The sequence below is a fragment of the Narcine bancroftii genome, chromosome 4, assembly GCF_036971445.1.
Source record: "Narcine bancroftii isolate sNarBan1 chromosome 4, sNarBan1.hap1, whole genome shotgun sequence".
Taxonomy (NCBI): Eukaryota; Metazoa; Chordata; class Chondrichthyes; order Torpediniformes; family Narcinidae; genus Narcine; species Narcine bancroftii.
Window position 1 is genome coordinate 238,473,141 of NC_091472.1, and position 16,963 is coordinate 238,490,103.

The following is a 16,963-nucleotide window of genomic DNA, read 5'->3' on the forward strand; positions in this document are numbered from 1 at the left end:
TTCTGTGCCCCAGAAAATGAACAGTGTCCAGGCCGAATTGGCACTTTGCGGGGTTAATTGTTAAGCTGAATTTTCTCAACCGGGTGCACAGTTGTCTCAGATGGTCTTTGCAGCTGGGACAAGCGATAAGGATATTGTCTGAATAGATGAATGCACTTGTCTTGGGTAAACTTATACCTCTCATTTTGTTCATTTTAGATTGGTCACAGTGTTTGAGCTACCGAAAGAAAATAGACACACACACCGAGAGCAGTTCAGTTTATACAAATGTTTATTACTAATTCAAAAGCTGATTTCACACTACAATATGCAAGCCCTTCCCAACTATACTTATCAACGCTTGGACTGGTCCCAACTGCCGAAGCGAGGCAACGACTGCACACTTGTAGTAGGTTGTCAGGGCGCTGGTAGCAGCTTCTCCACCTCCCCCGACCGGGACGTTGCACGGACTCTGGCTGTTCTTCCTTCTTGACAAGGGGTGTTCCCACCCCTCGGAGAATCTAAACTTCAGCAGCAGGACCACAGGCTTATATACCCCAAAAACAATTAATCATGCGCCTACTCCTTCTAATATTTGTCAGTCAAAATCAAAACTGAACATTACATTCTACAATTTAGAAGATTAATTATTATGGAACCAGGATGTTATTATTTCCTGGTTTATCTCGTAGATACAAAGACTTATTAAAACTTCTCGAGCAAGACAGGTTGTGACCAATTCGTCAATTTCAGAGTGTTGCATTTGACAACTGCTTTCCCTGGGCCTCACAGTGGAATTCCATTTCAAAGTGTATCTTCAGATAAGTCCCCATGGCTGAGTTTAATTACATCTGCTAGTTCTGAAAGTAAGGTGACCTGCGTGTGGACCCAGTGTCGTCAGTTCCACATAAGCAAAAAGCATCTGGGTACATGGTTTTAATCCTCCATTACAGCACTACATCCAGGCCCAAAGTGTCCATCGGCCACTAAAAGTTTGTGCCGTGTTTTTCAGCCAGTAGGGCATGCGTGGGAATTCAAACAGGCCAAAGGGGGATATAATCATGGGCTTGGGGGCATCCTGGGGATGAACTGGGACTTGGTGGTACCCCTTGAAAAACGCCTGTGTCCTGTTCAGGTTGGCGATGAATTCTTGGATGTGGGGTTCGGGATATCTGTTGGGTGTGGTGGCCTTGTTGAGGTGGCGGCGGTAATCATCACATGTCCTCCACTGCGTGCCCCCCCCATCAGCTGTTTTTGGCAACATGTGGAGGGGGGAGGCCTAGGAACTGTTGGAGCACCACATGATCCCTATCTCCTCCATTTTCTTGAACTCCTCCTTCATGAGGCTGAGCTTATTGGGAGGGAGTTAATGCACCCTGGCGCGGAGCAGGAGGCCCTCAGTCAGAATTCAGTATCTTACTCCGTACTTTCACTTGGCCATGGAGAAATGTGGTGCCACTATTGAGGGGAACTCTGCCACGATGTGGGAAAATTCATTGGAAAGCATTATAGAATCAAGGTAGGTTGGGGGGGGGGGGGGGTGGGGGCAAGTAGTTTGGCTTCCCCCAGAGGTCGAGTTTGAAAAGTTCAGGCGTGTACAAGGTACTGTCTCTTGAGGTCTACAAGCAAGAAGTGGGCATGAAGGAAGTTGGGTCCCCAGAGGTGGTTGCGCCACTGCCGCAAGGGTGAAAGTCCATGTAAACTGGCTGTTGCCAAACGGAAGGGGGATGATGCAGGTACCAAAAGTTTGTATGGAGGAGCTGTTAGCTGCCCTCAGTGCTGGGTCCTGCTTATTGTGAGTGTCAAGGCCTCTGGGGGGCAGGATGCTTAGTTTGGTGTCAGTATTGACCAGGAAACGCCTGCATGACAAGGAATCCCAAAAGTAGAGGAGGCTATCACGTGGACCAACCGCCGCACCCATCAACAACAGTTGGCCAGTGCGTTTCCCGGAAACCCATGGGGTGGGAGGCATCGACAGGACTCCGCACCCCATTGCTGATCGTAATAGCAGAAAATTGTCCTGGGTTATTAACTTGCCTCTCCGCTGGTCTTGGTTTAGCAGTCGGCTGTTCGTGGGGCTTACTGATGTGATCCACAATGGTGCTGGTATCTTTCTTCGCTCTACACAGCATGTCCACCTGGGCCGCAACCTTCCAGGCATTGCTGAAGTCCTTACCTGCGAGCAAGAATTGGATATCCTCGGGCAGTTGCTCCAGAAAGATCTGCTTGAAGATCAGGCAAGGCTTGTGGCCCTTGGTCAAAGCAAGCAGCTCGCTCATTAGGGCGGACGGGGCCCTGTCCCCTGTCTGTCCATACGCAGCAATTGGTCTGCGTGCTCGCGCTGGGAGAGCCCGAAAGTGCAGATTAACAGCTCTTTGAGAGTCGTGTATTTGCCTTGCTCCGGATGCTGCCGTAGCAGCACTGTGTCTTGATTGAGTGCACTCACGACATTGAAATAGCAGGTGCCGTCATCGGCAATATATCGAAGTTGAAACTCAGCCTCAGCCTGCTCGAACCACACGTGTGGCTGCAACACTCAAAATGTTGGGAGCCTGAGTGAGACCACGTGGATGGTCGCTGGCTCCACCTGATTTGTAATCTTCAGGTCCAACTGCCGGTTAAACCTATTGGGGTCACCAAAGTACTGTTTCTGCTACATGGGTGTGGAAAAGAACAGCACGCACACCAAAGCCTTGAAGTCCAGGCTGGTTCATTGCACTGGCATTATGGGCCCCAAGCACTGATGTCAGGGCACCGTGTCATCAGAGTGTTGGCCTGGGATTGGCCAGCATTCCCACCAGAGTTCACTGTCTTCCTGCCGTGCGGGAGGTCACCTGGGACAACGGCCAAGTCCATGTGGTTGCAGCGTTCATTGGCCATTTTGTGGGCCAGTCCACATCTCCGTGCGGACAGTTTGACAATGTGAGGATTTGCCAGTTTGAGGATTTGTGTGCTCCTGGGGTGTTCTGTCTGTCTTCTGGAGGTCGTGACCTGATCCAATTTTCTATTTTTCTTGTAACCTTGATTAGAGGGTGGGGGTAGATTAGTTTTAGTTTGAGGTTTTTTTTCTTTTGATAAGTGGATTTGTTGGTTTAATTATAATTATCTTTTTTTTAGATCTTATTATGATGTATTGTGATTTGATGTAATAGTAATTAATTGATTTATATGTATTAATTATTTTAACAGATAATCACAAATAATATTAAGGGATGGAATGTATATGTTATTATTTTTGCCTTGCTTTTTTAATATTTTGTACATGGATGGTTATGTTAAACTCAATAAAAATATTTTAAAAGGAAAAAGTATTTCGCAAGAAGGACCAAAGTGCCCTGACATTGAAAAGGAGCTGGCTAATTTTCTATGATTTCAATGGTGATTGGTATAGGAAATGTTAAAAAAAGCACATTTGTGTATTAGATATATTAAAAAAAAATGTCATGATGTGTGGCCATTTGTTGTTCAGGTTCATGTGGGTCCAACAGGTTAAGAACCAGACTAAAGCTGAGGTACAAAGCATGGGTTTATTTTGGGGATGCAAATGGGACAACAGGGTCAATATGCTAGGCAAACTTGTATACACACAGTACACAAGGGATAACGAGGGAAGAACTGACAGAAGACTGCTGGAAATTACATGAACACACACATTCAACGGTTGGGATCAAGGTGATACTACATGCCCCCACCCCTTGACCAGTACGGACATGGCTCTTGCTACCTGACCTCGGGACTCACCCCAACCCAGTGTGAAAGGTGCTACTTACATGCCATGAGGAGTCCAAAGAGGCACATGGTCCTTTATAGTTCTGTAGGCAGTACTGGGGGCAATCACTCGGGGCAGGCTGGGCCCTTTTGGCTGTTGTGGTCAATGGCTTGAAGCCAAGTGCAGGGGCTCAGCAGGGGTCAGCCGAGGTGATTCACCTGGTCCAATTGGGTGAAGGTCATGGCTGAGTCTGGGCAGACTGCCTGTACTGCGGTACCTGGTGATTTAAGTGGGCCAATTGAAAGGGTCGCCTTGATGGCTTGGGGTGAGTCTTTGACCTTGATTGGCAGGTAGTGTGTCCTCCGAACAGGAGTGCATCAGCGTCACCAGATGGTGGATGCTGCCTGTCCATTATAATATTCCACTGTAGCTAGCTACTACAAGCTATGGCTCTATGGAGCCTATAGCGCAGGAGAGGTTATAGCTGAATGCAGGTTAGTTTAGAAAGAATATGCTGTTCCCAGAAAGAACGTCATGAACCCTAGTTGGGTGTAGTTACCACACTCAACTTTATTGGGCTCACAGCCCTGGTTTTATTCTCAAGCTGAGGGGCATGGTCAAAACTCTCTCAGCACTGATTGGTGTGTTTGTGATCCACTTTCCCTGATAGACCAGTTAAGCTCTTTTGGTTGTGGCCAATTGGAGGGCAGCGCTGCGAGCCTCATGCAGCCTGCTGGATCATCGCGTTCGCTCTTCGTTTTGTGAAACCCCGTGGGGGAGCTGCGAAGGGCCACCACACCACAATATATCCAGTTCAGTGACCTTACCAGCACTTTTAGATGACTTGGTCAGCAATGACTTGTATGATTCTCTGAGATTTGGACCAAGAAATATGTAGCTATGATTTCTGATAAGTGTTTCTGTTGTTGTGCATGGTGAGGAAATGTCGATGCGGGTTTAATGTTGGATTGTGTAAAATTAATCAGCACCAATTTCTTCTCTTGCAGTTGATCACAGGCATGCAGATTTTGATTTCCTCATCAGGGACCAGTTCCTGCGGGTACCGCTGGGTAAGCACATGGAACTGGAGAACATTTCAACAGTAAGTCATCGTAAAACATCCTGCTGAAGTTTATTAATGCAGTAATCATCTACTAAATTATAGGGCAACAATATTTGACAAAATTGGTATTTGGTTTTCTTTTGGTTTTTTTTTAATTGTGAAGAACACTGATACTTTCTCCCCCCCCCCCCACCCCACCTCCTCCTCCCCAATATACTAGGAAGAGGTGGTTGAGATTGAATATGTTGAACGGTACAGTGCCCCTCAACCAGAAGAATGTTTGTTCCACGATGACTGGGTCAGTGCTGTCGAGGCACAAGGTGATTGGTAAGTACAGAACAAATTGGCATTGAGATTGGTAAGAATCTGGATTTGAAACATGGCGCTGAAGATTTAAACAATCTTTTTTAAGTTTAAGCTAATGGAGAATCTATACTATTGCCTTTTTAATTAAAGATTTTCAAGACATTGTTATGGTTTAGGTGCAATGAATAGTGTGATCTTTGACTCTAATAATGGAGAAAATATCTTTCTCTATAACAACCATTCTCAACAGAGCAATACTGTCCCTGGGGTGGGGGACACAGACCAAAATCATTTTTTTTTATATAGAAGAGGCATAGGGAAGAAACCAACTAATCTTAGCAGCTTCGCAGGGAAGGGAGTCGATAAACTTTGAGCAGAGCCCTAGGGTCATACCCCCAAAAAGGTTGAGATTGGCTGCTCGACAAGATAGCTTGGACTAGATTTCTATCAGTGCCAATAGAATGATTTTTGGATTGTTGATGATTCTCTACCTTTTTTGTTGCATTTTTTTCATTGCTGAAATATAGAACATATTAGACTATTGGTTCCTTAAACGAGTTCTCTTGGGCCTTGGGCCTCAGGTCCCTCCCTCATCTTGATCCCCTTCTTCAGTCTCCTTTGAGAGGCTTTTCATCTATCTCAATTGCCTGTTAACTTGCAACCTTTATGGTAAGCACATTCCCTCTTGATTTCCAGACCCAGCCTGATCCTGCTGTTCTCCGATCTCTATTTGTTTGTTCTCTCAAAGATTGAGGCCTTGCCCTCTTCATGAGTCATTCCCCAGTTGCCAAGCCTCTTGTTGCTTGTGGCCTGGCCTAGATCTCATAAATCCCTCCAGACAAACCTCAGGAGGATCATCGGATCTTTGTTTGTCAGGTTGTAGTTTGCTCCTGGGTATTAAAGGGTCATTGTCCAGCAGACTTATCCTGCAGGAACGGGAGCATCTCACTTTACCTCCACCTTTATCCAGCAAAAGTAATGACCTAAAGCTCTGGTATCCCTTTACACAAAATAAGTTCCCCAGAACCCTCCCTTGCACTCCTTTTTAAGGTATGCATCTGTAATGGGAGGATCGTCTTTTGTGTACAATTTGCACTGTGGTCCATGTCAATGCTGCTTGATGTTAATTGTTTATTTGTATTCTCCAACCACACCGTGCTCCTATATCAGTTTGTTGCTTGTGATACGGTTAATTTGTGTTCTGGCAGGGTTCTCACAGGTTCGTATGATAAAGCTGCTCATATCTGGACATTAGATGGCTCCCCACTTGTGGCTCTTTCTGGACATACTGAAGTAGTCAAAGATGTAGCATGGGTTAGGAAAGGTAAGTTCTTTGTTTTGCCACAAGAGGGAGGGGAGGGTTCAACTAAGTTCTGTCTATTTTGAGTGTATTTGGGCTTTGAGATCACAGATAATTTTTTACCTTCATAGCTCAATCAGTAAGTTAGAACATTGTGTTCATTTTTAAATAGAAGAACTTTGGCTCTATCCATATAGAGCGGAGTTTCTTATGACTCCTTGAATGTGTAAAAGCTTAAGGTTTTTGGATGCCCATATTGTGATTGATAAAATTCTTCTAAGTCTGTCAAACTTAAGAGTTGGGCGCCACGGTTAGCACAGTGGTTAACGCAACACTTTTACAGCACTGTTCAAATCTAGCACTCCCCATAAGGAGGTTTGTCTGTTCTCTCTGAGACTGCTTGGTTTTCCTCCAGATGCTCAGGTTTTCTCCCACCATTCAAAACGTGCGGGCATTGTTGGTTAATTGGCTGTAAGAGGGTGGCATATGCTCGTGGGCCGGAAGGGCCTGTTACCAATGTTCCCTCTAATTTTTAGTGGTCAGTGTGTGCAAAAATCTCATGTGGTGCAAATTTTTTCTCCTGTGACAAAAGTATGAGCGCACTGAACGCTTGTGCAGATGTAAACTTGCAATTGTTCCAAGGTAATTTTGGCACAGCCTGTCTCATGGCTAATAAAACTGTATTGGATTGTTTTAAAACTGACTAAATAATTAACAGAAACCGTTCGCTCAGAGATTATTTTCAATAAGTATAATTATCAATGACTACATTATTTTAGGCAACTGATCTTTTGTGCGCACATGAATTTTCTTTGTGCGTTGGGTGCAAATTGCGTGGGCGTGCGCGCAGGTGCACAGCTTAGAGGGAACAGTGCCTGTTACCACGCTGGATGTCTAAATTTTAGAAAAGTGACAATATCGTTTTGTACTTCTGCATCTGAGCAGCGGACTGGCCTGTGGTTATGTCTATATAATGTAATGGACATTACAGATTCTTTCCACATTTAGTTTGATTTCATAAGCTGTTGGAACTCTTGAATTTTAAGAACAAAATATTTATTGGTAAATACTTTACTACATTTAAGAGCTGAGAAGTAAGTAAGATTTTGTCACCATAGAAATAGGAGTGGGCTATTTGGGCCATCAAGTCTGCTCCACCCTTGCCATTTTATAAGATCATGGCTACACTCAGCCTGCTCTTCCAAATTATTAATATATGCAGTGCAATTGGAGGCCTTGCTCTAAGCCTCTGTGGCACTCTGCACATCACTGATTTCCAACCAGTGAAACACCTATTTACCCCCATTCTTTTCTTCTATTGATTAATCTATCCTTTGTTCATGCAAATATAAGGCTCAATTGCATGCATTCTTATCTTTTGAGCATCTTTTATGAGGCATCTTATTGAACGTCTTCTGGAAATACAAGTAGAAACATCCTCCTGTTCCCCTCTTTCCACTGCACTCATTATATCCTCAAATGACTCCAGTAAATTTGTCAAATGTTGCCTTCCTTCCTGAATCCATGCAACCATTTCTATTCAGGTGTCTGGCTATATATATCCTCATGTTTTTTTTTACCTAGAAATTTACGTGATTTTTCTGTTCCTAAGTGTCTCCCTACCTTCCGGGAATGGCCGTTCACACAGGAATGAACAAAACTCCAAATATCCATATCACACCTTGGGTTTAGACAGAGTTCTTGAAGTGTGGTATTTAAGGAGGCTGGACATCCTATTCATTAACCTGTTCACGAATCTTCTTCAGTTCAGTTTAGACTGCAGGTGATCTATGAAAATAACTAAGGGTCAAGGAGGTAAAATGTTGGAACAGGAATGAGTTCTAGGAAATTGGGAATCATTTCCTGGAACATAGTGGCTGCGTGTGTGTTTAATAAAAAACATAAATGATACTGTTGGGCACTTTCCTGACTTCAGACATCAAGTTAACTGGCCTCTAATCACCTGCCTGTTGCCTACATCCTTTTGTAAACTGTGGCATAACATTTGCTGTTTTCCAATCCACTAAGACATGTCCAAGGCCTTGAGAATTTTGGTAAATTATTACAAACACCTTTACCGTAACTTCCACCATTTTTTCAGTACCCTAGGATGCATTCCATCAGGTCCAGGGGCCACTGGGTTACACATCCCCTTTCTATTACTATTCACTACCCATCCCTGTTCCCTTACGCCTCCCCCTCCGAGGCCCCCTTTTCTCCCAACCCTCCAACCCCTTGACCCACTACACTCAGACCCTCTTCACCTTCTGGCCTCCTTGGATCCCTTTTGCCTCCATTCTTCCCGCACCTCCTCCACCCTTCAACCTCCACCCTCCCCTCTCCCCCCTACCCTTCCTTTATTCCCTTCCTGCCCCATCCTCTTCCCTCTGACCTTCCCCTTTCTGAAACAGTCCTCAGTAAAGGCATCACCATTGTACCATTGTCCTTCTGCATCATCCAGAACTCAATGAGTTCTGCTCCTGCTTTGATGCAGAGCTCTTATACCCTCTGCCCCCATCTCCCTGACAACTTCTTCACCCCTTGCCAGTGACCCCAACTCCCATCCCTGTTTTTTTTTCCTCATCTTTGACATTCTGTTCTGGCCTTTTGCCCACACTGGATCTTTTCATCTTCAAATGCTGACGGGACATCAACCCTTAATTTTGCCACTGCCTCCACTATTCTAACCTCGAGCCCTTTGAATACACTGCTTGCCACCCTCTTGGCACAAATCCCAACCTCCATCAAACCCGCAGACAAGAGTGGTCCTGTTGTAGTCTATCTCACTGACTACTTTTTGCTGTGGCTCCTTTTGTTTACCTCTTTAACAAGAACGCACCAAGAGCCATAAGACCTCCAGAGATCTCTCTTCCACAGTGACCCACCTCATTGTTTACCAACCCCACACAACTCGGTTCAACCTCCTCAAGATCCACAAACACATCTGCCCCTGTGGACCTATTGTTTCCACCTTCCAGGCTCACCGAATTTGTACCATTGCATCTCAAATCCATTTTGTCCCCCTTGGTCCAGTTCTTTTCCACTTAAAATCTAACACACCTCGTGCTCTCCACCACTTTGACAGCTTTCTGTTCCCTCTGCCAAACCGCCTGATTTTCACCATTGAAATTGTTAGGTTTGCTTTGTTCATGAATGAGTGAGACAAACACCAGGCTGAGTCGAAATCAGGGTTCTTTGTTCTTTATTACCGGATTGTAACACTTGCGACCAACCATGTTAGTCGGAGAATGCATTCTGCCGTTATCAGCAAAATGGTGATTTTTTATACCCTTGGATACGTGCTTAGAACATCATCATATCATTACTTGTCCAATGACTAAAACTGTTGCTATCCTTTCCCTGCTAGCTTCCTGCCTCTCAATCCATCAATGTCTCTCTTATCTTGTAAGTACAAGGATGCATTTACATCTTGTTACAGCCCTGTACAGGGCAGGGTAACTCCTTACACATTCCCATCTCATGATGTTTTACCTTACAATATACAATTCCTGTATATTTACATCCCCATAAGGAAGGTGTTAGGCTCTCTGCTTCTTCCTGAGTAAAGCAGTCCCCCTCCACCTCTATCTCTACCTTCTTCTGGCTGCCAGGACTCATAGATGCCCTCAATAACTTTTCATTCAACTTCTCTCACTTTCCAGTTTCTCCAATTTAAAAGTTTAGCCATGGGTTCTTGTATGGGCCCCAGCTTTTTGGCCAAGTAGAACAATCCATGTTGCAAACTCTTTCTCCCATTGGTGCTGCATCTAGCACCCATGATGAGCTCATCAACTTTATCAGCTTCCCCGCCACCTTCCACCCTGCGCTCAAAATTCTGTTGGTCCATCTCTGTACCTCTCTTTTTCGATCCCTCTGACTTTATCTTGGAAGACAGACTACTGACATCTTTGCAAACCTACTGTCAAAGTTACCCAGTCTACACCTTTTCCCACCCAGTCTCTTGAAAGGATGCAATTCCTTTCTCTCAGTTCCTCTGTCTCTGTGAGACTTTATATTGGGGGACATCTGAGGTATCCTCCTTCCATAAACATCGTTTCCCTTCGTGCTATCAACATAGCTCTCACCTGCATCTCCTCCATTTACAGCACTTGGGTGAACCCCCTTCGTCCAACATAACACGGATAGGATTCATCTTATCCTTTCCTTCTCCCCTCTACTTTCTGCACGATAGTTCTCTCTGCGACTCCCTTGTCCATTCATTCCTTCCGACTAATTGCTGCCCTGCCATTTATCCCTGTGACCTCACCAAGTGCTACACTGGAACCTACACCTTCCTCCCTACCATTCATGGTCCTGAATAGTCCTACCAAATAAGGCAATACTTCACCTATAAATCTGTAGGGATCATCTACTGCATCTGGTGCTCCCAGTGTGACTTCTCTACATTGGGGAAACTGGGTGCAGGTTGGAGGATCGCTTCATTCAGCACCTTCACTCCATCTGCCACAACAGCCAAGATCTGTCAATGACCAGTCACTTTAATTCCCTTCCCGTTGTCTGTCCATGGCCTTCTAAATGGCCAGTTTGGGGTCACTTGCAAACCAGAACACCTTATATTCTGTCTTGGCAATCTCCATCTAGGTGGCATCAATGTCAATCTCCAGTTTCTGATGGCCAGCCCCTTTGCTTTCTCTCATTGGCCCCATTCCTTTTTTTCCTCATCTTCCCCTTCCCTCTCTACCTGCCTGCCACCCACAGTTTCTCCAGCCTCCCCTTCCCTTCCCTTTATTCTATGATCCACTGTCCTATCAAAGTGCATCTCACTCAGCCTCTGCCTCTCCTACCACCTCCAAGTTTTTACCCCACTTCTTACCCCTCCCTCTTGGATTCACCTATCACCTGCTGATTCATTCTGCTCCCCCTGCCCCCCACTTTTTTTATTTGAGTGCCTGCCCTTTTTCTTGCTATTCCTAATGAAGGATTATGGCTTAAAATATTGATTATTGATTGCCTTCCATGGATGCAGCCTAACCTGCTGTTCTGCCAGCATATTTGCTTCACTTTTCAATTTTATACAGTTATAAAACCACTTTTTTATGCTGTATGCAAGCTTGCTTTCATTATTTATCTTTTCTTTATTGCCTAATTAGTGGTCCTTTGTTGTTTAAGTTTTCTCAGTCGGCCATTTTCCCACTACCATTGGCAACTTTGTGTACATGAGCTTTTAGTTTGGTGCCTTTGTATAGAAGGATGGCTCTCACTACCCTTATTGTTGCTTTATCATAATTGGATTGTACTTTTGAGCACAGTGAAAAAATGTGTTTGAAATCTACTGTTCCTCAACTGTCCTGTGATCTAGCCTTTGTTTCCTGTCCCATTGTAGTCTTCCTTGCTTAGGCATAATTGGTTTTGGATCGTGCTATCACATGCTCATTCTGTATGAGAAATTCAAATCATCTTTCTAAGATGATCCCTAACTCATTCATTACACCTGAATTATAGTACTGTAACAGATTTTAAAATAACACATTGGTTAGTAAATTCCTGTGGTGCTCAAGAAAGCTAACACGTGCATTCTTTGAAGTCCCCCTCAAGTCTGCCTAACCTGATTTGATTCGCCCAATCTATGTGCAATTCTACTGTGTCAACTGCCATTCCATTATTGCATTGCTTCCAATGGTTTTGTGGTTTATTGCTTGTGCCGTGGTAATGTTATTATTTGGTGGCCTCTAGACAACTCCCACTATTGACTTATTTTTCTCCTTGATATTTCTAAATCTCTACTCAGATGGATTCAACATTCTGCTCCTTAGATCTTGTATCATCTCTCACTATCACCCTGATCTCATCCTGACCTCCCTTTGCTTCCTGGCTATCCTGAATTACCTGATACCTTTGGCTATTTAATTCCAAATTTTCCCCACTCTGCAACCATATTTCAGTAATGGCCATTATGATTTATCATTAAATCATACTCCCTTGTTCTAATTTGTGCCACCTTTACCTTGATTCAAATGCTACAGCCATTCAGATAAAGTGCCCTTATATTCATTCTCCTTTTAGAATCTAACAATCTTTTGCATTTGACCTTTCCATACCTCACTTTTTCTTTATTTTAACTTTTGCTTTGGTCTCTTCATTGCTTCCCTCTGTCATTCTGGCTGGATTCCATCCCCTGCATATTAATTTAAACCTTCCCCAACAGGACCAGCAAACAATTCCCAATATACATTGATCCCAATTGTGCTTAAGTGTGGATTGATCAGTTTATACTGGTCCTACCTTCCTGAGAACTGTTCCAATGCCTCAGGACTCTGAAAGCCTCCTCCCTATACCACTGCTTGAGCCAGATATTCATGCTAACTATTAGTAAACCTGAGACTGCTATTTTTGAAGATTTGCTTTCTTGCTCTCGAAATTTTACTTGTAGGACCTCATCCAGTTTTTTTTAACCTAATCATTGGTACCCACTTGCACCACAACGAATGGCTGTTCACCCTCCACTTTCAGAATGCTCTGTAACCACTTCTTAACATTCCTGATCTTTTAATCCAGGAGGCAACACACCATCTGGGAGCCCAGCTTGTGGCACAGAAAGTCCTGTCCATTCCCCTTAAAATGAAATCCCTGCTGCTATATTTTCTGCCACTTTTTTTTCGGCCCTCCTGGGCAGCAGTTACCCACAGTGCAATGATTTTGGCTACTGCTGCCTTTCTCTTTTGAGCCATCTCCCCTGACACTATCTCAAGAGGTTTGAGCATGGTACAGATGTAAGCTCACCTGCCGTGACCAAAATGTTTGAGGAAAGTAACTTTGGGAGTGGTGATTAAGAACTTTACTTTCACCTTAGCTTGGTTTTGCTGTCTTCACAGAAGCCCCGGTTCACCAAAGCTTGTACCTAGACAACCAGCAACACTCGCACAAGACACCAACCCCTTTCAAAATGACCACTCTTCTTGACCTGCTTTCTTATATATTCACCCAAATACCCAACACACATCAGCTCTGTTTCTTGCTGTCTCCTGACCGAGGCCCTCTCCTGGAAGCTCAGGTGCTTTGAAATTTAGGAGTGTAATTTAATGCCACTTTCACTAACCTGTTATTTCCAAGGTAGTAACTGCAGCAAATATTAAAGTTTGAAAGAGTTTTGCCAGAGTAGTTGAACATCTTGGAATCGAGAAAATTTTTTTGCCTGCAGTGTAAGTATATGTAGACATATGCTCAAATTCAGGAGTTTGGGCATTTAATGAGCCCTGGTTTTATGCTGTGCATTTTGTGGGAGGAGGGGGCTATTCAATGCTCTCTTCCAATGTTGCTGCAAAGGCCATGAGCAAGTTATCTAGTGAGGAAAGGAACATTTTTAAGCTATTATGGATGTAGAATTGTTTGATTAATTTGAGTACAAGCCTAGAGGTCCAAATTAAATTGCAGTTTTATTGAAAACGAAGCCAAACCATACACTCATTGATGAAAGCAGGGCACAACACATGACAGATTTGCTACTCATCACCCATTGGACAGATGGCACAAAGGATTCCATTCCTTTTTCTCAATTCCTCCATCTCCATCACATCTGCCCCCAGGACAAGGTTTTCCCTACCAGATCGTCTGAGATGTCCTCCTTCAAACAACATGGCTTCCCCTTTACCACCATGTCTTGGGTAAACTTATACCTCTCATTTTGTTCGTTTTAGATTGGTCACAGTGTTTGAGCTACCGAAAGAAAATAGACACACACACGCACCGAGAGCAGTTTAGTTTATACAAGGCTTTATTACTAAATCTAAAGCTGAATTCACACTACAATATGCAAGCCCTTCCTAATTATACTCATCAACGCCTGGACTGGTCCCAACTGCCGAAGCGAGGCAATGACTGCACACTTGTAGTAGGTTATTGGGGCGCCGGTAGCAGCTTCTCTACCTCCCTCGACCAGGATGTTAGCTGGACTCTTGAAGTTCTTCTTCTTGCTGAGAGATGTTGCCACCTCTTGGAGAGTCTCAAACTTCAGCAGTGGGACCATGGCTTATATTACCCAAAAGTTGTTTACTTCAGATCTTATCTCTTTGAACAAATGATTTAATTATCTTCAAGGTCTCCTGACAGTCTTCTTTTGTCTGACCAACAAAAGAAAACTGCATCTCTGGGCCTAATGGTGGAAGTTGGATAATGTCTACTGATTCATATACATCCCTGGGCCCCATAGTGTAAATTAGATAATGTCTTCTGTTCAACTGCATCCTGGGCCCCATGGTGTGTCTACTAAATATGCATCCTGGGCCTCATGGGTGTAAATTGGATTAAAACAAACAGGTTCTCAGCCTTGCAGCTGCAGAAGTAAAAAACACAGTTTAAGTCTTCCATTACACACCATCATCTCAACCATTACTTGCACATCTGCCCTGGCCCCCTCCTCCCCTTGTGCAACAAGGACAGGATTTCTCTTGTCCTCACCAACCATCCTACCAGTCTCTGCATCCAACATATCATTCTCTGCCATTTTTGCCACCTACTACATGATCTCACCACCAGATACATCTTCCCTGCTGCTCCCCTCTCCGCCTTCTGCAGAGACCACTCACTCCATGGCTCCCTCATCCACTCCACTTGTGAATCTGTAGGTGCCAACTCTCCAACTGTATAACAATAACATCAACTTTTCCAGTTTCCGTTAGTGATTCTTCCCCTCCCCGCCACCCCATCTTTCACTATGTCTCATCTCTCTCTCCCTCTTTTGTATTAGTCTTTTATTCTTCAGCTGTCAGACTTCTGACTGAAGAAATTATTAACTGATGTTAGTGTTGACTGCAAATTCAGAGCTGATCACCAGTGGGTGTGTGAATTGAAGTGAATTGCTGCTTTATGTGCAACATGTACTGGTTATTTTTTTGAGACAAAGCCCACCAGATGATCACTGCTAATAGACCCTGGCCCAGCAGATTGTTGTGGTTTTGACCATTTGCTGTTTATGTGCTTCCCTCTTTTTAGCTACAAGTATTGGTCAAAGGTAAATGTTCTAATGACATGGAACTTTATAGCATGCAAATAGAACCTTATGCCCAGCTTGTCCATGTTGTCTTCCTAACCTTATCCCATTTGCCTGTGTTGCCCCATATCCCTTTAAACCATTCCTACCTGTGAGAGATGGGAAAATTGACCTAAAATTATGAACATGGAAGAAACTAAAGTTCATCAGTAAAATGGCTGAAACCAGTTCAAACAGGATAAGTTTGGGGCTTAGGATGCAGGAAAGCAGAGTCAGCACGATTAACATAAGAATCTTCTAGTCTTTGTGACAAGACCATAGGACTAAGATAAGGAATGGTAAGGTACAATAGAATGTAGGAAGTTGAGGTAGTCTGGATCAGATAAGGGTCTCCTAGCCCTGGACAGAAGTACCAAGTCATACATTTCTAATTAGCTAACCATACACAGATTTATACATATGAAATTAGCCAACCCTAGATAGAATGAGTCAACTCTGCATATCAAGAGACTGTAGCCCAGAGAATCAGGAAGGTGTGAATAAGGACAATGACATGAAGGGACACCAACAGGATACCCCCCCTGGTCCTCCAAGTGTACTGAAACTGCACGTAGGCAGGAAGAATTACCTATGCCAAACCCATTCAGGGGGCAGAAGAATGTAAGGGGGAGGGCATTCTGATACTGAAATTGACTGTATAAAAGTTGGGTGAGCCCCAGTATGTGTGTGTATTCCCAGGGTAAGGGGAAGCACCCAACTTTGCATTGTTGTAGTAATAAATGTTCTTTGTTCTCAATTTTTGTCTCGAGCAATTTCTTTAAAGGTACTTTAATTCCTAACAAATGGGGGCTCGTCCGGGATCACACTCCCTCCACTGACAGAGTACCCTGACGACGAGAGTAGGTGCACCCCGGCTGATTCAGCTGGACTCACGGGCGACGGGTGGCTGGTCAGTGGAAGAAGCGAGTGATATCCGAGAAGAGGCATTGAGAACAAACGGCGGAAGGACGCGCGCTAGAGCAGTACTGCCAGAACTCGGTAAGAGTATTTTACTTGTTCCTAAGTATGGGAATAGCGGGCAGTAGAGATGAGAGTCCTGACACAGGACGTGACCACCAGATAGCTACGTACAGCCCGCTTGGGATGATGTTATCTGAGTGGGGCACAGGAAAGACCCGCGGTAAAGACAGACTAGCGGGCAGTAGAGATGAGAGTCCTGACACAGGACGTGACCACCAGATAGCTACGTACAGCCCGCTTGGGATGATGTTATCTGAGTGGGGCACAGGAAAGACCCGCGGTAAAGACAAACTGACGACGGTCAGATATTGTTGTAATGAATGGGTGGGATACCCGGTTAAAGGGAGCTCCGTGTACTGGCCAAAATTCGGATCCGAGGATGAATGGATGTGTGAAGCTTTGAACTTATGGCTCTATCAAAACCAGCCAGACAATGTTGAGAGCAGGGAATATGCAGCCTGCTGGCTCAAGGGATCCATTGAACAGCTGGTTTTGAATGAGAAAGAATCCAGGGATAAGAGAGAGGAGGAACCTCTTGTCCCTGAACCACAGGGTTGGGATGTGTTACATTCCCTCCCTCCACCCTATGTTCCTCCTATGCCGGCTCCTATCTTTCCTTCCCCTCCTATGACCTACCCT

The 16,963-nt window shown here is 44.4% G+C and overlaps 1 protein-coding gene across 3 annotated transcripts in view; it reads left to right on the forward strand.

The window, feature by feature from the left end:
* Window positions 1-16,963, forward strand: part of wdr12 (WD repeat domain 12) — a 43,452-nt gene that overhangs the window by 10,721 nt on the left and 15,768 nt on the right. For all 3 annotated transcript variants that reach the window (XR_011356483.1, XM_069934448.1, XM_069934447.1), the window contains 3 exons: window positions 4,696-4,790; window positions 4,972-5,078; window positions 6,266-6,381. Coding sequence is in view for 2 of the 3 variants with exons in the window: in XM_069934448.1 (XP_069790549.1) it covers window positions 4,696-4,790; window positions 4,972-5,078; window positions 6,266-6,381 (318 nt within the window). In the remaining variant the exon portion in view is untranslated. The remainder of the gene's footprint in view (window positions 1-4,695; window positions 4,791-4,971; window positions 5,079-6,265; window positions 6,382-16,963) is intronic.